At 37.5% G+C, this 24,888-nt stretch overlaps 1 protein-coding gene across 1 annotated transcript in view; it reads left to right on the top strand.

Moving 5' to 3' along the window:
* The window catches only part of LOC149551825 (neurochondrin family protein), a 255,668-nt gene that overhangs the window by 174,835 nt on the left and 55,945 nt on the right, over nucleotides 1-24,888 (top strand). Inside the window, exons 12-13 of the mRNA XM_089787327.1 lie at nucleotides 5,597-5,686; nucleotides 5,778-5,877. Coding sequence (XP_089643453.1) covers nucleotides 5,597-5,686; nucleotides 5,778-5,877 — 190 coding nt within the window. The remainder of the gene's footprint in view (nucleotides 1-5,596; nucleotides 5,687-5,777; nucleotides 5,878-24,888) is intronic.

The raw sequence follows: 24,888 nt of genomic DNA, 5'->3' as shown, positions 1-24,888 counted from the left end.
TTTCTAGAACTTGAGGACATGAATCTTCAGACTATCCTAGTGGATTGGACGCAAACCCAGTTCATCATTTGTGGTGAATTTCCGATGGCATAGTTGAAAAACTCCGTTTCGGCAATATCTCGACTAGCTCAAAATTTTTGAAAAACTTGGAATCGGCAAAAAAATTGGCAATATATATATATATATATATAGTTATGAAGACTATAAATAAATATATTTGTTCTCTATAATGAATTTATAATTTATAAACACTATAAACTTATAAAGTTTGTTAATAAACAATGCAAATGCATATTGACATTAAGAATAAACATACAATATTATAATTTATTAGTTATACAATCATTAATTTATAACTCTCTATAATGAATTTATTAATATACAATATTATACTACTTTAGTATTAATAATAGTATTATAAATCTGTATTATACATTATTATAAATTTACAACTTATATCTCTATAAAAGTATATATGGTGATGTTGATGTGTATACAGGAGCATAATAGTGATGTGTATATGAGGAGATTTGACTACTATGCATTGACCTTCCATGTCATTCACTAGGGATGAAATTTGGCATAGACAAATTTACACTAAATTTCCAAAAATGTATTCTATAACCTGTTGAAGAGCAAAACCATTGTGTGTGTATCCTACAATCAACACTCCATGTCATGGCATCTTTGAGGCATATCGTTGAAATAGTTCCTATGTTTGAATCTGTGCTTCTAAGATTTCTTAGCAGTCTGAATCAGTGTGCCTTAATAGTCCTCAGTAATCGCACCTTTCTTTAGCAGCCATTGAAGCCCTTTTGTTAACCGTTGCAGCCTATGGGGAAATGAGAAAACTCTAAACATTTTTTAGAGAACATTAATGATTTTCAAGTTGACTTAATCAACGGTTTTTTGACCCAACAATTGTAAAAAAACATGATTTTTTCATCCCAAATGCGGTACGATTTTTTCAAAATATTGTCTGCTATTTATTTGGCGATTATATCGGCTAGTAGTTTTACTTGCAATATCTCATGATACTAGCGATAATCGCAGATTTTTCAAACTATGCCCGATGGAGTTCAAATATGGAGTTACAGGTTTAGTTTTTCCAATCTGGCTATTACTATTGTATTTTAGATTGGATTTTGTAATTGTTGTTGTATTGTTGAATATTATAAGTTAATAACATTTATGAGGTTGTTCATTTGAGTATTTACTGGTTTTATTGTTGGATAATTGTAAAACTGTTGTGTGCAATTATCGTTTAAAATTTCTATGTTACATTTGAGGAATTTTGGAACAATATTTGGTTGGGGATATTACAAAAATCAATAATCTTAGGTGAAGCAATTTTCAATGTGCTCAACGACATGTTCAAACTTATCTATTTAAAAAATATTATTTTCTACATAAAAAATCTATTTTTGTCATTTTTAGAACAAGATATTGATAGTAATGGTATGGTGGGTTGAAATTGTCATTTGTAATTATGTATCCACTTCATATTGAATTTTACATATATGATAGCCACAATATCTTGACATTGGTTATCATTTTCTTGATCATGAAACTATTTCACTTTTAATGTGCCCTTGTTCACAAGGTTGTCTAGGATCATTTTGATGCATAATAAAATGCCTTGAGCTGAAAGACGACAGAATGGGATCTAGTTTTACAACACGGCTACAATTTAATTGACTTCATTTATATGTGCTAAGCTTGGAACACTAAGTCTTTTCCAACATGATATTCATTTAAGTCTAACTCCCCTTGAATTTATCTCTATAATGTCATAATGATGAATATAATGTAATATTTTGTGATGCCCCCTTCTATGAATGCCCTAGTTTTTTCCCTAAAAAGTACAATTCCAAGCCAAGCAAGGAATAAAATAGAGTTAAAGACATCATTTACCAATTAAATTGCTGAAAAAGATAGATTATAGTTGAGATCCTGCAATCATTAGAAAAAACAATGCATAGCATCAATTATTACTGCTAGGGTTAGAGAACATATATTCATAATCATCTTAATCATGTACTAACTTTTATTTATTATTTAGGTTCATTCACAACAGCCTAGATAGGATAACACAATAAGATGTTTGAAACAACTTTGTACCCAAAGCCCAAAAGTGGATTTACCATCCCTATCGGCATCACGTGGCCTTCCACCATCCATGCGTCATGAGGCGGTGTGCCTAGTGAGGACACTTGTATCTTCTCTCCCTACTCATTCCACCTTATTCGCTGTCTATGATTGAAATCCCATTGAATCCATTTATATAACCAACCATTGTTGACATTGGCGTGGAAGTCACAATAAGGTGCCTGAAGTGCCCTTCCCTTCTCCAACTCCGATGGTGAGGTGCTCCTTGCACTACCTTGGCCTCATAGGACTATCTGTCACCACCATGCGGTGGCATGCTTAGAAGAGTACCTCATAAAAGTTTCTCCTTAGTACTTCTTTCCTAACCTCATGCTTGGTTGCAACAAATTGATAGACATCTTGAAATTCTAGAAATTCCATACATGGTTGAAAAAATAGGCAATAGATCAACGATCTGGCAAGATATCGCGGAAGAAAAAAGGTTGCAATATAGTTATAGTATAACTCGACAACAAGTTTAAACTCACTGAAAAAGTAAAAATTTGTTGAAAATGTCATTGGGAACTATCATTTGCATTTTTGGGTTTTGTTTTAATAAATATTATTGTTTGGGTATGTGGTTTTGTATTCATTCACAAACAAAAGCAACAAATTGCAACTATTTCTTCAGGTCCACCCAAGAGACGACTTCTCTTGACCTAGGTGATAAAATAGATAATTACTATACATATTAATGCAAATGCATTTTGTAATATCTTTTAGGAATTTTATGAATTTATAGTTTACTAATATATTTTAGGAGTTTTAGTAAAATAAATGTAAATGTAAATTGTGATTTGTATGTAAACGTATATATATTTTAGTAAAATAAAAATTCATTTACTATGGAAATCTTAAATGTGTTTAACGTGCAATTTTGACCATTATTTGTAAATTTATTTACTAATTTTGTATTTAATAGATTATAATTTAGTATTTTAATAGATTTATAATAAAAAACATTAAATTTTATTAAATACAAAATAAATCAATTACTATTAAGATTGATGAAATAAATTTTATGCAAATGACAAACTTATCTACTAATTATATATTAATAAAATACTTTAAGAAATTATATATTTTCAAAAGTTCGATAAAGTGCTTATTTATTGCCAATTTTTACACTAGATTTTTGGATTATGTGTTTTTCAATTTTTTGGGGCTGGCCAAGTTATTGCCAAGTCCAAGTTTTTTAACTATGATTCCCACATAATTGCCAATATTAATCCATTAAACATTATTCATCAAATGCATTAAAATGCATATATTATAGCCCATATGTCAAAAAATACATCACATATACATATTTATGTGTACGACAATTGAGCAGTAATGGTACAGACTGCAATAAGCAATGATTTACTGATCTGATTGCTTATACATACACACACACACGTGCACACACATATATGTATGCATATAGATGTATGTGTGTGTGTGTGTGTCTATATAAGACACACACATGTGCTAGGGGTCAATCTGCTCTTATAGTTGCTGCTGCTTGATTGAACTATTCTCCTTTAAGTGTTCCCTTAACAGGAACGATAATTTGCAATCACCCTTGGATATCCTCCTCAAATAACACCTTCTCCCTGTTATATCTTTTTGTTTTGGACAAGACAGACACCTTTTCATCATGTCTTCCCTTTGCAATGGTCACAACCTTTCCACAATTACCACCCTTCGGAAGAGTCACAATCCTTCATCATTTCTGTCTTTTGAAAGAGTCGCAACCTTTCATAATTATCACTCTTTGAAAGACTCACAACACTTCGTAACTTTTTCCTTTCGAAGGAGTCACTTCCTTGTTTTCTTTTGTCATACCTTTTTTCTTTTCCGTTCTTTCTCAATTGACACCTTCCCTTCTCTTCCTTCCTCTCTGTGTAATGTCCCCCACTTAGCCAGTTTGGAGGTATGTTGTCGTTAGCCCATTCTTGTATGGTCTCGAGGGCTAACCAGGACTTCAAAAGGGATCCTGAGGTTATTTGGCCTAGTCAAATTTAATTACAGGCCTAACGGAGTTCGTTTGTTGGGTTTTCGGAAAGACTTACTATTTTTAGTAAGCCAATAGGGGGATGCAGTGCCTTCAATTTTCAGTGAGAGGATGAGATGCGTTTTGTTGGGCTCTTTTTGATGAGCTATTATATGTGGGATTTTGAGTTTATTTGGTATATTATTTTAATGTTCGAAGTTACAACGGTAAAGTGACTATTTAAATTAAATATTATAATGTTTCATAAAGTCACTTTATAAAAAAAAATCAAGAGTCCCCCTTTTGAGTACATACATGGACTTTGTAAAAGGAAAAAAAGAAGTAATATTAAAACTCATGTATTATCCCACATTGGCAAGACGGAAGCGTGGAGCAAGTGAGGAAGGGATTAAAAGGAAGAGGATAGCTCTCATTTATTCATGGTTGGAAATATCAAAGAAATTGGGAAATTTTCTTGTGATTATGTCTCAATAGTTTGAAGGACGAAATCCCTTCAAGCTGAAAATCTTGACGCTATTGAAAGATATGGTGTTGAAATTCAACAGGGTAGCAGTCCGAAAAAGCAGATACGAAAAAGCAGCCTGAAAAAGCGGAACCGAAAAAGCAGGCTGAAAAAGCAATCCGTAAAAACAGTTCAAAAAGCAGATCCGAAAAAGCAGTCAAAAAAGCAAATCGGAAAAGCAAAGCAGAAGGGGCAGCATTGAAAGAAATTATTACAGCCATCTACAACCAAGTTCCTTTGTTAGTATTGTTTTTTAGGGTGTTATAAGTTTCAGCTGTAAGTGTGCATTATACCAGCATTATCATTTTGTAATCCATGTGAATGCCAAAAGTCTTGGCCATATTTCATGAGCATTGTATTAGAAATTTCATTGCAAATTAAGAAGATAATAGTTGCTGGTGTCATTTAAGCAATTCAATATCATTATTTATCAGCTAGTTAGTTTGCATACCAACTGTTTGTAAAAATGCCAGTTGGCTGTAGGTGTTCATTTCTCATGCTTAGATCATATATATGCATTGAATATTGTCAAAATTAGTAGCACACTCATGTTAGGCCATTGTGTAGTGCATTTGGAGTCTTCTAGCACAAGATTCTCATTGATGCAAATTGAAAAAAGAGTTTTTTAAGCTAGCTGAAATACTATATCAGTCATACGTCCCTTGCATGTGAATTGTTTGATGAAATTCCTTGAGCTTTCATCGGCATTTTTTTTGAGAGCAAATTTGAGGAGGACCATTACACTCTGACCCTTTTTAAATGAAGTTCATTTCTCCCTTTTACATCTCATGTTTGAAGGAGTCGCAACTTTTTCCATGCCTTTTGACCATTGTCATTCAATAAACTTAACTAAATTATAACTATGTTGTATTTTATTTTTATTCTTTAATATTTAATATTTATGATAAAATCCTATTTCAAAAAGGAGGGGACATAACATGTTTCTGCAGGTACCTTGCGGAAACACCAGTAGCATATAAAAAACAGTTTCAACAGCTTCTGTCTCACATTTTGTCCATTACTGGGCAGGATGAAGAACGGTATGTGGTTGATGCTGAAGTTAACATTTAGTATACCTCATTCATTATTGGATGGTTGTAAAGGCAATCATATTTTACTTGTTGATGGCAGGCCCTTTCTTTCTATTCAGTTCTCTCTTCCTACACTTTGTCAAACTACAATGGAACCTGAAGGTTGCATTGCTTTAGTGTCATGTGAAGGCCACAAACAGGTAATTTTTTTTTTCTGCTTTCAAACTATCCTGCCAACAGGTTAAAACTTGAGGTTATTGCTAGTGATTAGAAGTGGTTAGAGAATAAATACTTTAAAACTTCATTTGCATTGACTTGTTCACATATAAATTGTCAATAGTTATTCTTGTTTACATGTGTTATGTAGCTTTGACCAGCTATTCAGTATCTAAGGCTATGACATCAGAAACAGACCGAGTACAAAACAGGTTATTGACTGGAGCTGTTTTGCAATTTGAAATATCCTGTATTTGTTTTCCACTTTTCCTCTTGGTATGTTGTACGGATACAGCCTGGGTTTGTTCCTGGATAGGATACCTGGGGGCCGGGACAAATGATCCTGGGTGGTTTCAAAATATAAAACAGCCTGGGGCTTGCCTGGGCAGGGTACTACTCTGCCTCGCAAAAACCAGGCCACATTCAAGGCAAGCCTGAGCCATACTAGGGAGGAACTCAGCTGGTTTCAAGTTTAACAATTAAATTAAATGGTGAACTCAAACTTTTTGAGGCACAAACAATACAACCTAAAAACATAAAGTAATGATCCTAACTTGAAATGTTTATTATTTGGCTATATATTTTAATATTCTTACTATCGCTTTACACAAGCTGTACTAAACCCAGGGTAAAAGCAATTGGTAAGAATGGCTGTACTTTTAAACCAAAAAGTAATTGATAGGAATGGCTGTATTTGTAAATCATAATTATACCAACACCAGCAACTTAGTTCAATACTTTTCTACAATTCCATTCATATGTATTTAGGTAACTTCAGAAACCACAACTTCTATCTGATGGATCATATTAGAGTCTTATGTGAAGACAATGTTGAATTTGTAAAAGTTGTTTGAATCCATTTCTGGTTAGTAAGTTTTTCTTTTATTTCTGCTGATTGTATTCATCTTGCCATCTGCAATGAATGTTTTCTGGATTGCAATAGGATCAACAAAGGGTAAGTGTCATCACTTAGGGCAGTATCTCTTGTTGGAATCTAGAATTTACATGAGTGGCAAGCTTCATATGATCTTTTGAATGCATCTTAGTTATCCATTTGGAGGATTGGACAACATTTCTAACCATTTTCATGATGGACATTGAAGATAAAGGCAATACCATGTAATTTGTAGGTTGTCTTGTGAACAAAATTTAAATATTATTATATTAAAAAGAGTACATTTTGGTAAATGCAGTTAGGTGTCAGGTGTGTTTCATTTCCCTGCAAGAATTGAAGGTTAAAGGTTTCAGGTTATGTTCATGTCCCGACTTTGTACAGGATGTAATTTCTGGTGCTACAACAATACCTATGGTAAAGACGGGGTAACACGTGGATAACAACTTCATTGGTTCCTAATATTTTTGACACCCAATGGGACAGAGTTATGGTGAAGGGTACTTTGACAGATGATCAAAATTTTGTGGCATACAACTACATTGTCTAACAAACAAAGATGCCATTCCATGATCTTGGTCACATTGAGCAGATCTTACCAATATGCTAGGAAATAATCAGCCAATAATAATGTCTAATGATCTTCTGGTAATGGCCAGTCTTAATGTGGAGAAGAAGTGGGATATGGTGAAGTGATTTTGTGAACATGATTGTTCTCATCCAGTTTCATTGGAGTAAGCAAAAGCTATGATCACCATTGTAGAATTCATTTACTCCAGTAAGGTAGCGATAGCGATGTCCACATAATGGAGGGATAATAAAAAGCTCTTAGGGCATAAAAACTTGTAAGAAGTTTTGCAGATTCCAATTTATTGAAAGTCACTCTTCGAAAGGAAGTTGTCTCTACTTTTGAATACCTTGAAGAAAATGAAGTAATGCTATTATATCTACAGATTCAAGAATGCCTATATAAGATATTATATCTGGTTATTGTCTCAAAGGTTATCTTGGGGCTAGGTGATGAGGATGCCTATATAATATGCTGGTTCTAGTTTGATATTTAATTTCCTAGCTCTCAACTTGACCCTTGCAGGCAGCTCCCATGTTGGGCATTGGCTCATGGGAATTTGAGAGGTATTTTCCTGCATTTGAATGCTGCAAAATCGTCCTTTGGAGGTGTCTAAGGGTTCCTACATATCTGGACCACTTTGGAGGGTAAAAGAAGTTTTATTTATATGAATTACTTTGGTGTATGGGGAATGGATGGAATTGCTGCAGCAGGGATTTATGAGGTATTTCTGAATTTAGAAAGGCATTGAGGTCAATAAATTCTGCTCTTACAGGTCTGCAAGTGAATGGTGCTGATAAGTGGGCTTGCCTCAATATAGACTCCTTGGATCCTTGTTTGGAGCATGAAATTAGACCTTAAACTTCCTGTGTGGATTGTTGTTTATAAATTATGTTCAAATAGGCTTTCCACACGTCTGCATTATTTGTAGTCAAACTATCTTTTGATGTTATGCAGTATGAATTTGATTTGACATTAGATTTCTTGTTGATTCTATACACTATCCGTTTCACTATGTTATATATTGAATGTTTCAAAATTCCATTGCAAATGAGAACAAGAGAGAAATATGAGAACAATAGACAGAAGTAGAAAGCATTGCATTTCCTTTCTTTATGGACTTTAAAATCAGAAATTTTTATTTCAAAAAATAGGAGGCATTAATTACAAGAACAAGTGCCCGAAGACTCTCTATCAAGGGATTTACCAAGTTGTTTGAGTACTAAGGCCAATTTGAAGGTTTCAAAAATATAGTATTTTATAATACTTACATAGCCATCGTTAATAAAAGAACTTCTAGTGGAAAACCCCTGTAAGGAAATAAAAGCAATGGGTAGATAATATGCTTAGTTACTGATCTTGGTTTTGATACAGATTTGGATTTGCAGGTTTGGCAATTCTTTTGGGGTCGGTTCAGGTTCTGTGGATGCATATATAGATGTTTTCAAATATATTTATATTAATAGATTATATATATACACACACGTATTGATTTATTATAAAATTATAAATTTATATATAAATCATAGATTCATACATGTAACATGTTCAATGTTCATTCATCATTGGTTCAAAACTTCAAACCTATGTTCCCCTGAGTTTCCGGTATAGGGACGGCGGGGGATGGCTGGACGGGTTTCTTGGACGGCAATTTTTTTTGGCAATTATGGGGACCGAGGGGGGGGGGCGACAGCAAATGGGGATGGCTATATAGATAGGGAAATTTTTAAAATATACATTGAAATTTGAAAATATACATGTCATTCATATGAAACTAAGCAAAAGGCATGTCATTTAAACACTATAGAATCATAACATACAACATTTGAATGCCATCTAGGAAATAATATCTGATTTCAGTACTCAATTGTCAAAATGCATATCGATAATAGTGAACAATATCATAATGATAAACATGATAAATCTGAAAATCTAAATCTAGATATGCCTAAAGCTATATGCCCAAAGGCTAGAGGGCTGCCATAAAGTAATAAGTATCAATGTATCATAATCATGTTGACGTTTAACATTACAAACATAACATAGAAAAATGAAGCAGACTGGTACTCTTATTCTACCTCTACCAGATTTGGAGGGGTGGGGCCAACCTCGGTGACCTAGTAAGGAGCCTTAAAATTATTTTTTATTTTCACTAATTTTTTTGCATAAAAAAAATTTAAAAAAATTGGGGATGGCTGGCTATACCCGATACGGTTGGGGGACGTCTAGGCGTCCCCTTTCCATATCGGGGACGGCCTTTTTTCCCCCAGCCATCCCCAAGTTTCAGGGACATCCCCTGGTAATTTGCCCTTTTTGAGGACAGCTGGGGATGTCCCATAACCGCCCCCCCATCCTCGAGACGTCCCCGTTTCCAAAACTCCTGGTTTTAGGTCGGGTACGTGTCCTCGGGGAACATAGCTTCAAACACATTGTATTAATAATAAGTTAGAAGTGTGATACTCATAAATCTGTGATTGCCAATACAACTATACATACCTCATACATTATATTCATAATTTGCAAAAGTCTCAAAATGTCATTGCATAATGAAAATTCAAATTACAAGCCATAGGTCATATTTAATATTCAAGCTCATCTTCATCATCATCATAGGAATCAAGGTCAACATTTGGTTCCACTTCAACTTCATTTGAACCATTAGCCATGCCACTCGCTTTGCCCATGTCATGTAGAAGAGCTGCCTCTTGTTCGTCTACAAAAACTTGGACAAGCTGCATCTAAATGACCAAATGAAATATGAAATATGAGATATCATCGAATTACCAAATGCATGCTTAATGGTTGAAATTAGAGTTTTTACAAGTTTTTAGCTTTGAATAAAATGGCATGCGAGGCCTTTTGATGGGTCACCACAACCTTGGGTGCTTGTGGGTTCTCTCAAATTCCACTTGGGAGGGACCTTGTCGAAACCCAACAACAATCTAGAAAGAATTGGAATCAGATTCTAGGCATTTTAGAGGAATTTAGTATCTTAGATAAGATGGCAACAGAAAGTAGGTAAGTTGAATGCTCTTGCCTTTTTTGTAGCAATAATATCTCTGCTAGGGCTTCCTTGCAAAAAATGCATATGTTATTTTGAATCTTTTAGAGGAGGATAATGCCATTCAATCTGGCACATTGCACATAGAAAGTGTTGCCCATGATTGGTAGTGTAAGGAGCTATCGATTTAGAGGATGAAGCTCTAGGAGTATGGGCTTGTGTGGCCAAGATGGGTGCACATAGGTGTGGAGTAGGTGAGGCCTTGTGCCAATTATCTATGCTTAGCAATATCAAAGGGGTGTTGTACTGGGTGCACATCTAGATTACTTGGTGGTTTTAGATTTGCATTGGGATAAGGTATCTCAAGGGCTGCAGTGTGGCAATCAGGATATGGTGTTCTAGGGAAGTGCTCAAGGTGAGCTGAGCCATGAGGCAGATCTGGGTCAAGAGACTAAAGAGGTTGTGTGTGTGGCATCACTCGAAGAGGTGGGTTGTGATGGATGGCAAGAACTGATGGCTTGTGGTGCATGATTGAAATGGGTGAAGTGATTCATAGGAGCGGCTATGAAGGTGTAGCTGAGTTGGAAGTAGAATACAACGTTAAAGGGATTGGGTGAATCATGGAACAAGGGCATGGGACAAGGGCTTGGTCCTCAAGTAGGTGTGCATTGGAAAGGAATCCAATAAGATTGTGTATATACATGAAGGGTTGGTCTGAGTGCAATGGATGTGTTGGTTCCCAAAATAGCAGATTGGAAATCCAAGACCTTGCCACTTCTTTGATAGGATTCCGCAATCAGTTCTGCCCATCAGGCTCTGCTACACCTAGGCGGGTAGACCTTCTCCTCGAACCTAATCACTTGGTTTAGAGCTTTTCTAGAGCGAATTTAAGCTTTGGAGTTCTCTGGCTGGCAAGGTCCTCGAACTCAATTAAAATGAAAACTGGATGCTGAGTGTTTGAATGTTTTGTATAAGGTTTGTTAATAATGGATTTGATGCTTGTAGGAAGAAAGTTATCGATTTTTTGACTTCAATAATGAAAAGACCAATGCCTTTGCTCATCTGGGCAATAGAGTCAACTTTAGTGAATTTTCATGTACAACTTTATAATGTTCTGAAGCACTTGAACTGTCAACAATTAAATAATCAAGATGCGACAGATCAAATATATATGCAATCTTAAATTAATCTAGATTGAACTTTAACTCCTCTGGTAGGGAGACAAACTGGACACAAATGCGGAAATAATTAAATATTTCACACTATTTGTGATGATCGAATTTAAATTATAAATGACCATGTCCACTTATCTGACATTTAAATTGTATACAGAATTCCAAAAGAAATTACAAAGGACGATTCATTTGCAGTTTAAATCTCCATGCCTTTAATAATAAACAAAAGACATTTTATTTTATTATAAAAAATAAAATAATAGAATTTATATTACAAAGTGATAATGTTGCTCCTTATCCCTCCATACAATAATAAATATAAAATACTTTCTCTTGAATATGAATCTGAGGGTTTTTGAATCTGTCTTTTACAAATAGCATACCCCTTATTTATATTTTAGGTATAAGGGAGACATGACTTTTCAAGTGAAATGTCATTTTATTTGGAAACACTTAATCACACCTCTTCAGATTTATTTTGAATATGCCGGCACATAACCAGATTTTAATTTGTAAGATTATTAACCTTCATTATATTGCAAAATGCATCGAACCCCTTCATAATTGCTGCCCGAGCCCTTTTAAATATTTATGGTATCTTGATAAACTATAGCTGGAGATTAATCCGCCGCTTAATCACTTTGGCTTCTAAGTGTTATATATGGGATTCTCCCTTTGGTGGTATAGTCTTCGATTCTAGCACTTGCAACTTCTGAAGAAAATTGTGTGCAGAAGGCATCGCATGTGTATGGAAGGCACTATTGAAATCACATTACCATGAAAATAATATTCCAGACTTTGAAAAGTTTATGTCCATACAGGACGTCGATAGTTGTTTCTACATGATTAACATCTGGTATTGATATCAATATCGGGCTTCACATAATTCATGGCTTCTCCATTATCATGAAGTTTAACCTCCAAATTTCTTAGGAATAATGACATCCAGTGTTGTAAAAACTCTATACGGTACCGGGTATATAATCTCTAACAGTAACTTATTTGCTATTGGACAATCTTCATCTCAGTCTCTTCAAGATGAAACTCAATAAATTCTCATATGTGTGAACTGTAATATGCACTTGATGGCATCATTGCCCTATCTAGTGTCTTTTTTCAACAATGCCTTTTCCTTTTATATTGTCAGGTCCTTCCAAAACATATCAAGCTGGATATGAATAATTATTGCTTAAGCATATGTGTTGATTATTGTTGTTTTACTCACACAAGTGCACTTGTCATCATATGATGGAGGAGGATATATTATCACTATAAGTTTTTTGCAGACATCTTTTATATACATCAACTTTTGAGATATTCAGGTCTCTAATCATAGATTTTACTCTACAGAGAAATCTTGAGAATATGCTATGGTTCAAATCTTCCGCACAACCACTTGGTAATTGTCTCCAAGTTGGACTTCTGTATCTTCCCATATCCAATATCTTTGCAAATAGGAAATATTTTTTACATGTAATAGCAAATTATAATGCATTTTATTGTCATTGTTCCCTCTATATTAAAATGCAAGCATGATTCTTCAGACAACAACAACAAACTTTTTTCTTCCGGTGATAGATTGGCTTTAGTCTTCAAATATGTCTTTAACCCAAGCAACTTTGATTGGAATGGATTTCTTGCGTCTGATGTACCAGACAAGTGTAAATCTGCAAATTTCTGAATTCTGTATTGATCTGTAGACCTCCATAAAATAGTGGGTATTTAAGAGATGATTTTGATTTATCCCACAACAATATGAACAACAATCTTCTAACATGCTTCCTGTAGGTTTTGAACATGAACAACTAACTCTTCAAGATTTACACAACTTGTGATGAGTTTGCATTTACACATACATACATAAAGATTCTCCTTTAGTATTGTATCTGGAAATTTAAAATTCTGCAAATTTTAAGGTTCCATCAGGATGCATGAGTAACAAGGTGTTCACCAATGGGGCATGTAGACATAGACACGATGTCGAGGCAGTCAAGGCTTAATGGTTCAATTCAGTGCTTGGCTAAGGCAGTTAGCAACTTTGTAGGGAACAAGGTTGGTGCTTCAAGGTTCATGGCGAGCTGGGGGAAACCAACATGGGATGCTAAGTCGTGGAGACCAGGGCATGCTATGGTAGTATGCAAGGTTGGACTTGAGAACTTAGGGATGTTTTGAGGTGCTTTGGTAGTGTTGAGTATACTTTGGTAGTTTGTGTAGTGAGCAAAGTAGGACTCATTGGTCTAAGTCACTATGGGTGGATATATTGTTCGATGATGGAGTTACAGTGATTCTCAATGCAATGGTGCAATGCATTGCTTAGGTAGCATGCATATTTGAGCAAGGGGAGCTGTGGGAGTTTTGGGCATTCAAGGAGTGGCACAATGGTGATTAAGAGTGATCAAGAGACTCGGGGAGTTGAGGTCACATATGGCCAATGTAGGAGTAAGGTTGTCTTCTAGGGGACACCCAGGCGAAGACACAAAAGGGCTAAGTAAGGGGTTCAACAAGGGTTGAATAGGATGCAATGTTCTGATCCTTGTAGTGAAGACATGAATCCTCTGTATACCAAATTTCGTCTCAGTTCGAGGGCATGAAACTGGAGGCAATGTACGACTTGGAGGGAGTGTTTGAGCCGTACGGTAGTAGTTGCTAGTTAGTGTAGTGAAGACTGGGGGGTTGTACGGTTGAACTAGGAGGCTGTACGGTTGAACTAGGAGGCCATACGGTCAGGACTAGGAAGCTATACGGTTGATACTGAGGGTCATACGGTTGAGATTGGGAGGACTGTATGGGGTGATTGGAAGGCCGTAGGGTGGTGTTGTTACAAATGTAAATGGCAGAATACTTGACTAATTAATTAGAGATCAAATGATCTATATATACAAAGAGGGGAGTTGAATAGAATAGAAACATTCTATTCTAGACTACACCTAAATAGTAGAAACATTCTAATATTTACAAAGATACAATAAGATACAATAGTGAGCATTAAAAAGAAACATAAAGATTATTCTAATACCCCCCTCAATGCTCAATCTATTTAATACACCAATAGATCCCCTGAATTTAACAAACTTGTCAGGACCAAGGGGTTTTGTGAAAATATCTGTTGGTTGCTCTGAGGTAGGAACATAGAGTAACTGAATAGATCCATCTTCTACTAACTATCGGATGTAATGGCAATGAAGCTCTATGTGCTTGGTTCGTTCATGAAACACTGGGTTCTTGGCAAGTTTGAGTACTCCTTGATTGTCTGAAAACAAAGAAGTCGGACCTACTTGAGGAATATGCATATCTGCAAGCATCTAATGGAGCCAAACTGCTTCACAAGCTGCCTTGACAGCTCCTCTATATTCTGCTTCTATAGAGGAGAGTGCCTGTGCCTGTTGCTTCTTACTGGTCCAGGTAACTGCTGCAGATCCGATACTAAACACATAGCTAGAAGTAGATTTCCTGTCATCAACTAAGCTGGCCCAATTGGAATTGGTGAATCCACTGAGCTGAGGAGTAGTACTCCTTGTGTAAAGAAGACCATAATCTATAGTACCATGTACATAGTGCAACACATGTTTTGTTGCATTCTAATGATCAGTCTTGGGGTTCGTCATGAACTGTGAGATGTAGCTGACTGCAAAACTGATATTAGGTCTAGTAGTAGTAAGGTAGATGAGACTAACTACTAGTTGCTTGAAGAGTGTTTCATCTACAGGAGGAGAATCAGATTGTGCGGACAATTTTAGACTAGTCTCCATAGGAGTGGAGGTAGGTTTGCAATCCTGCATTCGAAACCTGTCAAGCAAATTTTTGGCATACTTGGACTGAGACAAAAGAATACTATTGTCAGTCTGCCAAACCTCAATACCTAAACAATAATGAAGCAATCCGAGATTTGTCATCGAAAGTTCTGCATAGATCCTGTTTGATTTCTAAAATCAAATGTTCTGAACTCCTAGTAATGATCAAATCATCTACATAGACAACAAGAAAAAGAATATCATTACCAGAGCGTTTAATATACAGATTACTATCTAACGGGCTATGCTGAAATCCTTGAGCAACCATGTACTAATCAATCTTTATGTACCAAGCCCGAGGGGCCTCTTTAAGACCATAGAGGGCCTTCTGGAGTCTACATACTTTTGGTTATGAACTGCCAACCTTGAAACTTGGGGGCTGCATCATGTAGACTTCTTCGAGTAATTCACCATTGAGAAAAAAAACTCTTCACATCCATCTGATGAACTTTCGAACCATATTGAGCTGTAATGGCAAGAAGAAGGCGAATAGTGCTCATGTTGGCTGTCAGGGAAAACGTCTCCTAATAGTCAATTCTTTCGCGCTGGGTGAATCCTCGAGCAACAAGTCTGGCTTTGTATTTGTCGAAGGTACCATCTACATGGTACTTGACCTTATAGACCCATTTATAGCTAATGGGTTTCTTCCTAGGAGGGAGATCTGAAAGAACCCAGGTGTGATTCTTTTGAAGACTCTGAAGCTCAGCATCCACTGCCTATTCCCATTCTGGAATTCCTTTGGCCTTTGCATGTTTGGGGTTCAGGGATACGGTGGATGTTGGCCATAAGAGCAACATTAACTGTGTTGTGCTGAATGCTCTTATTTCTGGAGGTTCTACCCTTAATGAGTTCATCGAGATGAAGATCACTAATCGTTTGAGCCCACCATTTTGGCCGAAGAGTAGAGCCAATATCAGATGCTGTCGGAATAGTTGGATGAGGAGCAGGAGCAGGAGCTATATTATCTAGAGGTGGCTGAGGTGGTGTATCAGTAACATCATATGACTCATATAAGATAGAAGGACCCAAGTCGGAGATTGCTGAAGACTGAATCTCAGAATGCGGCAGGCAGGCAGAGAGCTGAAATGGTCCAAGTTCCTCATCAAACACAACATCAAGACTGGAGATTAAACGATCAGTGTTTACATCAATCAATCTGTAGGCCTTATGTGTGTGATTGTATCCTATAAACATGAGTTTCTGGCTTTTGGAATCCAACTTAGTGCGTTTGGCATTGGGAATCCATACATATGCTAGAGAGCCAAAAACTTTCAAATGGTTGATCCTAGGTTTGCGACCAGATCAGGCTTCCTCAAGAATCTTATGGTTAATTGCAAGGGTGGGTGATTGGTTAAGAAGGTAGACAGCTGTGGATACTACTTTTGTCGAATATTTTCTGGGAACATTTCTATGTTCTAGTATAGCCCTAGCCATTTCTGTGATGGTACGGTTTCGACGCTCTACAACATCGTTTTGCTAAGGGGTGTGAGGTGTGGTGAATTGACATTTACTGCCATGAGTAGTACAGAAGGCAGAGAAAGAAGAACAAAATTCCCCCCCATTATTGGTCCTAAGTACGGATGGGGGAACCAAACTCTTTTTCTACTAGGGTTTTAAACTGCTGAAATATAGGAAAAGCATTTGATTTTTGCTTAAGAAAATATACCCACATTTTGCGACTGAAATCATCCACAAAGAGTAAGAAGTACCTATTCCTAATAATATGAGGAGTATTCATAGGACCATATACATTAGCGTGGACCAGCTGGAGTACTTTAGATGCCCTCCATGATTCACCATCCTTAAATGGTGTCCTATATTGCTTCCTTGCTTGGCAAGGTCTGCAAATGCGATGGTTCTAGGTCTGGATATCAGGTAGGCCATGGAGTAAATTGTCCTAAGCAAGTTGTGCTAGATATTCAATGTTCAGGTGATTGTATCGCAGATGCTAGAGGTTGCTGAGAGCGGATGATTTTGCAATGAAGGCATGCTCAAGGGAATCGCCTGAATCTACAAGCCTATAAATACCATGATCCTGAAGACCGACAAGTGTAGTGCGATAAGCACGATCAATAATTGAACACTTACTTCCACTGAAAACGACATCCAACTGAGGGGGGTGCTTCATAATCTGACTAACAGACAAAAGATTATGTTTCATGCCAGGAACATAACATACATTGAGGAACATCAGTCTTCTTCCTCCGGACTGAATTTGAACATTGCCCTTGCCAAAAATATTGTATTCTTCGTTGCCTCCAAAGATTACTAAGTCAGAATAGGGAGTTAATTCAACAAACCAATCATGCCTGTGATTGAAATGTCGAGAGGCACCGAAATTTGCGCTAGGCAGAAGATTTCACATGATCTGCAGGTATGCTGGCCATAAAGGCATGGTAGATAGATTCTTTCTGCTCTGAGTGTTGGGCAGCATTGGCTTGCTTTTTAATTGAGTCTAACTTCTAATGCTGCTAATACAGAGGCTCATAATATGTGAATATCTCAAATTACATAGACTTCGAGGTGAGAAAATGAAAGACCTCAAAAAATCAGAGTACCCATAAGAGAGCTCGAAAAACCCAGAGTTAATATCCTGTCAGAACTTGGATCCGCTAGCTCAAAAATCGAGGCATAAAAATTGAGGCACCCAAAAAAATTTGACAACACATTTGAGATCTCAAAAAACCGACCAAGAATATGTATTCAAAATAGTTTTTCCAACCCCAAAAATTAGGGTTTTGGGAAAAACCCTAGCCGTCAGATTGGGGAGTCGAATTTTCAAAAAAGAATGGCAAAGAGAGTCGAGAGGGATGGTAAGAAAAAAACAACCTTTTAGCAAAGATCACGACAGACGATAAACCAGTTTGTTTCAAGCGTTTTTCGGCTCCAAAAAACGTCGGTTCTGTTGCAGTCATTGAAACAACAGTCGTGAACTAGATGGTGATGTTGCAGAGCCGTTTGAAAATGACAATCAAGAAACGAGTTGCAAAAACGCATGGGATGTCTAGAAAATTGCATGGAAGTGACAGATTTTATTTTCAAAAAAAAAATCACAGAGGGGAAATCTGCGATTTGCAGACTAATCCGGCCACAAAACAAGTGGAATCTAGTGAAAAATCCAGCGGCCAAATCGTGATTTGTAGAAAATCGGGCAGTAGAAACCCGCATGTTGTTGAAGTCGTGGTTAGGGCAGAGTGGTCCGATTTTGCCAACCCGCGATTTGTTGTATGAATAGAAACCCTAGCCGGGTTGTTTTTGAAAGATCAAAAATAATTTTGAAAAATCTTAACAAATAATTTCAATAGAAATTATAAATTTTTTGAAAAAATTTAAAGTATTTTCTCTAATACCATGTTACAAATGTAAATGGCAGAATACTTGACTAATTAATCAGATATCAAATGATCTATATATGCAAAGAGGGGAGTCGAATAGGATAGAAACATTCTATTCTAGACTACACCTAAATATTAGAAACATTCTAATATTTACAGAGATACAATAAGATACAATAGTGAGCATTAAAAAGAAACATAAAGATCATTCTAATAGGTGTTTGGTAGGCTGTATGGTGTGGAGAAGGTGGCGTACGGTGTTGGAAATGAGGCGAATTGTGAGGAGTAAGAAACCGTATAGTGACAGAGGTGGTGTAGTGCGGTTTTGTTCTTCCGATTCGCTACAGCTAAGTCCTCCAGAATAGAATTGACAACTTCAAGGAAATAGTAATAAAAAGACAGTAGAGTATATTGAGATAATAACCGATAGAGACAGAGAAATGTTCTAGACTAAAACGGTGTTCCGGACTCGCCAGATCCGAAGCAAAGAAGTACAATGGATGGAATAGGGTGAGGGTAGATTGCCATTGAAATTGTTAGAGCTAAGTAGGGAAGATCTTTCACTTCTGAAATGGCGAACAATACTAAACTCCAACAAGAATTTGCAATTCAAAGAAATAATCCAAATCGCATACCAACTACTACTTACATGTCGTGCTTAAATACCTTTTGGAGGAACTTTTCGAGGGTTTACAAAGATAGCCAACGATCACACCTATGGAAATAATTAAATAAAAATGGGTCCACGGTATACTAAATCAATTGGCTCATACACAAAGGTTTGATTAATATTTTATGATGGAAACATTACAGTCCTCCCATCCTAAAATTTGCTTTTCCTCAGGCAAATGCAATGTTGGATGCTACAAATTGTGTTCACCTTCCCAAGTTGCACTGTCCAATGGCAAGTGTTTCCAGTTTACCAAGTATTCCCTCAGGGTATGGTTCCACAGAGTCTTCTCACGTACATTGATGATCTCGGTTGGTTCCAATACGAGCTTACCTTCTTGATTGAGTGATAGAAGATCTGTGGTTACTGCAATGTTTTGTCCCATGGATTTCTTTAGGCAAGAGACATGAAAGATGTTATGGATGTAGCTCCCTTTTGGAAGTTCTAGTTTGTAGGCAAGCTTGCCGATGGCGGTGGGCCACATGATAAGAACCATAAAAATGTGGCTTCAATTTTTCTTTCCCTTTTGCCTTCAATGAGGATTGCTTGTACAACTGGAGTTTGAGATAGACCAAGTCTCCCACTTCGAAACTTCTCTCGATCCAATGTTTGTCGGCGTACATCATATGTTGATTCTGTGCCCCTTGTAAGTTCTCCTTCAAGAATCTTGGGATGTCTTGCCTTTCCTGAAGCCAGCACCTCGCCCTTGGTGCGTAACTCTCACCTTGTACCATGTTGATAAATGAAAGGGGCTCATACCCGTATAGTGCTTTGAAGGGTGTCATCCCAATGAACATATGATAAGTGGTATTGTAACAGTATTCCCCCAGATGCATCCATTTGACCCCTACCCATTGCTGTGTCCAACGTAGTTCCAAAGGTAGCCTTCTAGCCACTTGTTCACAATCTCTGTCTGTCCATCTGTCTGAGGGTCATAGTTAGTACTTGGCAACAATTTTTGTTCCTGCCAACAAAAACAATTGTGTCCAAAAAATAATGATAAACCGACCATCCCTGTCACTAACAATGTTTCGGGGTAATCCATGCAGACAAAAAACTTATTTGAAAAATAAGTCAGCTACTTGCGTGGCTTGGAAATCTAAGGAGATGGCAAAGAAGTGTGCATACTTCGTTAGTCTGTCAACCACCACAAAGATACAATCCTTCTCGTTTAGCTTTGAAAGTTCGATGATGAAGTCCATAGAAATACTTTCCCACTTCTGTTCAGGTATAGGCAAGGGTTGCAGTAACCCGACAGGTAAAGTGTGTTCAGATTTGTTTTGCTGACAAACTGCACATTTCTGTACATACTGCAACACATCTCTTTTAGGTCCTTTCCATAAAAACCTCTCCTTGAGCTGTCTATAGGTTTTGAGAAAACCCGGGTGCCTTGCCAAGGGTGAGGCATGTATTTGCTTTAGGATTTTCTTCTTCAGTTTGAATACAGGGACCAAGTATATCGGATCCTTATAGTAAATGATGTTATCCACCACTTTGTATTAGTCATCCTAAGTGTCGGCATCCATTAGCTTAAATGCAAATGTGTTTTTGGAATATTCCACCAATAAGTGTGCCTTCCAATCAGCCGAAATTTTGAGATAGCAAATAGATGACAAGTTTTCTTGACAGGGCATCTGCAACCACATTGTTCTTTCCCTTCACATATTCAATGTCGAAATAAAAAGCCTAAATCTTGCTTACCCATTTTTGTTGCTTCTCGTTCAGATCTTGTTGCTTTAGAAAATGTCTTAAAATATTATGATCAGTATGAATGACAAACTTGGCAGCTACCAGATATTGCCAGAACTTTGTCAGTGCATGCACGATGACCAACATCTCTTTGTTATAAATGGAATATAGACGCTCTGCTTGTGTAAGCTTCTGACTCTCATAGGCTATAGGGTGTCTATCTTGCATTGATACCATGCCAATGCCTACTTCGGATGTGTCACACTCTAGAATGAATGGTTGTGTGAAATCAGGTAAAGCGAGAGCCGGACAAGTGCTCATTGCTTCTTTTAACTTATCAAAAGTGCGTTGCGCTCTTTCATTCCACTGGAAGTAGCCTTTCATAGTAAGATTTGTTAATGGTGCACCAAGCTGAGAAAAACCATTTACAAACCTCTAGTAATAACTGCATAGTCCCAAGAACCCTCACAACTTAGAGAGTGATTTTGGTGGAGGCCAATCCAAGATAGCTTGAATGTTCTCTTGGTGGACCTGCACTCCATATTTATTGACAGCGTGCCCTAGGTATAATATTTTTGTCATTCCGAATTCACACTTGGATTGCTTGGCGAACAAGGACTAAGCCTTCATGATCCCTAGGACTTCATTTAAGTGTCTTAGGTGCTCTTTCCAGGTTTTTGTTGTAAATAAGAATATCATCACAGAATACCAACAAGTACTTACGCAATTGTTTGTTGAAGATGCAGTTCATGCAAGACTGAAAAGTAGCTGGTGCATTCGTTAATCTGAATGGCATGACCAGGAACTCATAATGCCTGTAGTGACGATGGAAAGCCATCTTCTCCACGCCTTCTTCCCGTATGTAGATCTGATGGTATCTGGAACAAAGATCTATTTTAGAAAAATAAACCGCACCAATCCAACAATTCATTGATCTTGGGATAGGGTATTTGTTTTTTATTTCCTTATTCAGCGCATGATAGTTCGCACACATGCACATCGTCCCATCCTTTTTTACCAATACCATTGATGATGCAAAAGGGCTAGAGCTTGGACAAATCCATCCTTTCTCGACTAACTCCTGAATCATCTTCTCGATTTCATATTTGAAGTTTTTGGGAAGATGGTATGGCGCGGTGATAATTAGTTTGGCGCCAGCTTCCAACTTGATGGTATGCTTAAACCCGCAATGTGGGGTATGCCTGGAGGAATGTCTATAAAAACTTTATCATGGGTACTCAAGATATTTTGAAGACCATCATCATGGTGGGGTGGCTGTTGTCCTTTTACAGGCTCCACCAAAACGAAACAATGTGCAGCCCATCCAATGTCATCATGCTGAAAAATGGCCTCCATCCGTTATGCCGGAACTTCCTTTGGTCTTCATTGGCCATCTCAAGGAGGACAACCTTCTTTCCATCGACAACGAAAGTGAAGTCCATCTGCTTGAAACTTTGTGTGTATTCATGAAGTGTCTCCATTTATTGTATGCCCAAAATAACTTCCATATCATCTAGGTCCACTATAAAGAAATCAGTGTGGTTAGGCATTGTGATACTTAGTTGGGGAAGAAGGTGCGTACAGGGTAAAAGTGTTCCTCCATCAACCTTGACCTTGACCTAGAATCATGTGTGCGTCTTAGTAGGTAGACCTCTTCTTTTCACCAAAGATGAGTTTATGAAGTTTAGAGTGGCTTCGCTATCAAGCATCACAATGACCCTTTGTCCTTGAAGAGTTCCCTGTACACGACATACCATACATCTTAGGCTACTAGCTAGGGCGATGGTTCCCCCACGACGTACCAATGCAATAATCCTCTCTGTATGATTCAATTAAACCGTTTTGGAGTCCTCGTGGGGGTGGTTGTCTTTTGCGTGTAGATCCTCCTGATCGTCCTCATCATTGGATACAACTTCAATGTAGTGTATTTTTTGTTTACTAAGACATCTATGCCCAGGTTCCCGCAGTCCCTTGCAATTGAAACATAATTTCTTCCTTCGGAGCTCCTGTCTGGTAGCTTCATCCAATGAAGGCTTCTTCGGCAAAGGTTTGTTATCTTTGCCCCTTGGAAATACCTGCTGTTTGGAGTGTGAGTAACCTTGAGAGGATGATGTTGATGATGATGCCATGCTTAGCACCTTTTTTATAGCCTTCGAAAGGGTGGTAGGATTGAGACTTTTAACCCAACCCTTTAGTGGTTCTGTCAGTCCGTCCAGTCCGTCCATGAAGAGCACTATCCGTCTCCTTTCGGAAATGTCTGTGACTAAAACAGAGAGTTTCTGAAATTTTGTGATGTATTGGTTGACCGATCTAGTTTGCCTCAATTGTGCCAACTCTTTGAAATTAAGTTTCTGATCTTTACCATCAAATCAATCTATCAGTGTTTCAGTGAATTCTACATAAGTATTTACTTGGTCATGCCCCAACGTGATAGTGCCATGATGTCACCATTCATGCGCCACTCCCTCCAAGTGGAGTGCTGCAAACTTAATTGCTTCTTCTGGCATTTGATTAAGTTGGTAGTAAGTATTGGCCTTCATTGTCCATGCTTGGACAGATATGGATCTAGATCCATCAAATGGTGATAGATATACTTTACTCAACTTTCTTCTGAGATCGTCGTTGAAATATCCTCGGTTACCACCTTCGGAATATCGCATTCTCAATTTTGCATAGTCTTTGTAGGATATATCCTCTTCCAAGTTTGCATTATTTGAGTCTTCTTTCAACTGTTCTTGAATTTCCTCAAAGGTTGGTTGCCTTCCTCAGTGTGGTACCTCTGTTCATGTAGGAAAAGTCGGCATGGAAGGTCGAGAGCGTGCCGAACGAGGATTCGCCTTTCCCAAACCGAGTCGGAATTGTGACGATTTTGTTACCCAGATATCTTATTGTCTACCAATTACCGCAAAGTTTCTTCCATAAGTCACTGAGTGTCATTGATTTGTGCCTGATTCCTCGAAAGATCCCTCAATAGTGCCATGACTTCTACCAGAGTGGTTTTTTGATTTGCCATTCTATCAATTGAGTGGGACCTCCTTCTCTTCTGGCTATAAACTTTTATTCATTGTCCACAGGATGGTAGGATCTTTGGCTTTGATACCACTGTAATGTTCCGATCCCCTTAGTGAAGACGTGAATCCTTTGTATACGCAATTTCATCTCAGTTCGAGGGCATCAAACTAGAGGCAATGTACGACCTGGAGGGAGAGTGTCTAAGTTGTACAATAGTAACTGCTAGGCCGTATGGTGAAGGCTGAGGGGTTGTACAGTTGAATTGGGAGGCCATACAGGTGATACTGAGGGTTGTATAGTTGAGACTGGGAGGGCCGTATGGGGTGATTGGAAGGCCATACGATAGTGTCTGGGAGGTTGTACGGTGTGGAGAAGGTAGCATACTATGTTGGAAATAAGCAAAACGGTGAGGAGTAAGAAGTCGTACAGTGACAGAGGTGGTGCAATGCGGTTTTGTTCTTCTGATTTGCTATGGCCAAGTCCTCCAGAATGGAATTGACAACTTCAAGGAAATACTAATAAAAAGACAATAGAGTATATTGAGATAATAACCAATAGAGATAGATATATATTCCAGACTAAAATGGTGTTTTGAACTTGCCAGATCCAAAGCAAAGAAGTACAATGGATGGAATAGGTTGAGGGTTGATTCCCACTGAAACTGCAAGAGCCAAGTAGGGAAGATCTTTCACTTCCAAAATGGCGAACAATACCGAACTCCAATAGGAATTCGCAATACTAAGAAATAACCCAAATCGCATACCAACTACTACCTACATGCTGTGCTTAAATACCTTTCAGGGGAACTTTCCGAAGGTTTACAAAGATAGCTGACAACCACATCACGGAAACAATAAAATAA

Source organism: Cupressus sempervirens, chromosome 6 (assembly GCF_028749045.1).
Source record: "Cupressus sempervirens isolate cs-2001-9-10 chromosome 6, ASM2874904v1, whole genome shotgun sequence".
NCBI classification, from domain to species: domain Eukaryota; kingdom Viridiplantae; phylum Streptophyta; class Pinopsida; order Cupressales; family Cupressaceae; genus Cupressus; species Cupressus sempervirens.
Note: the sequence above shows the minus strand (reverse complement) of the source record. Positions and strands in the feature narration are given on the sequence as shown.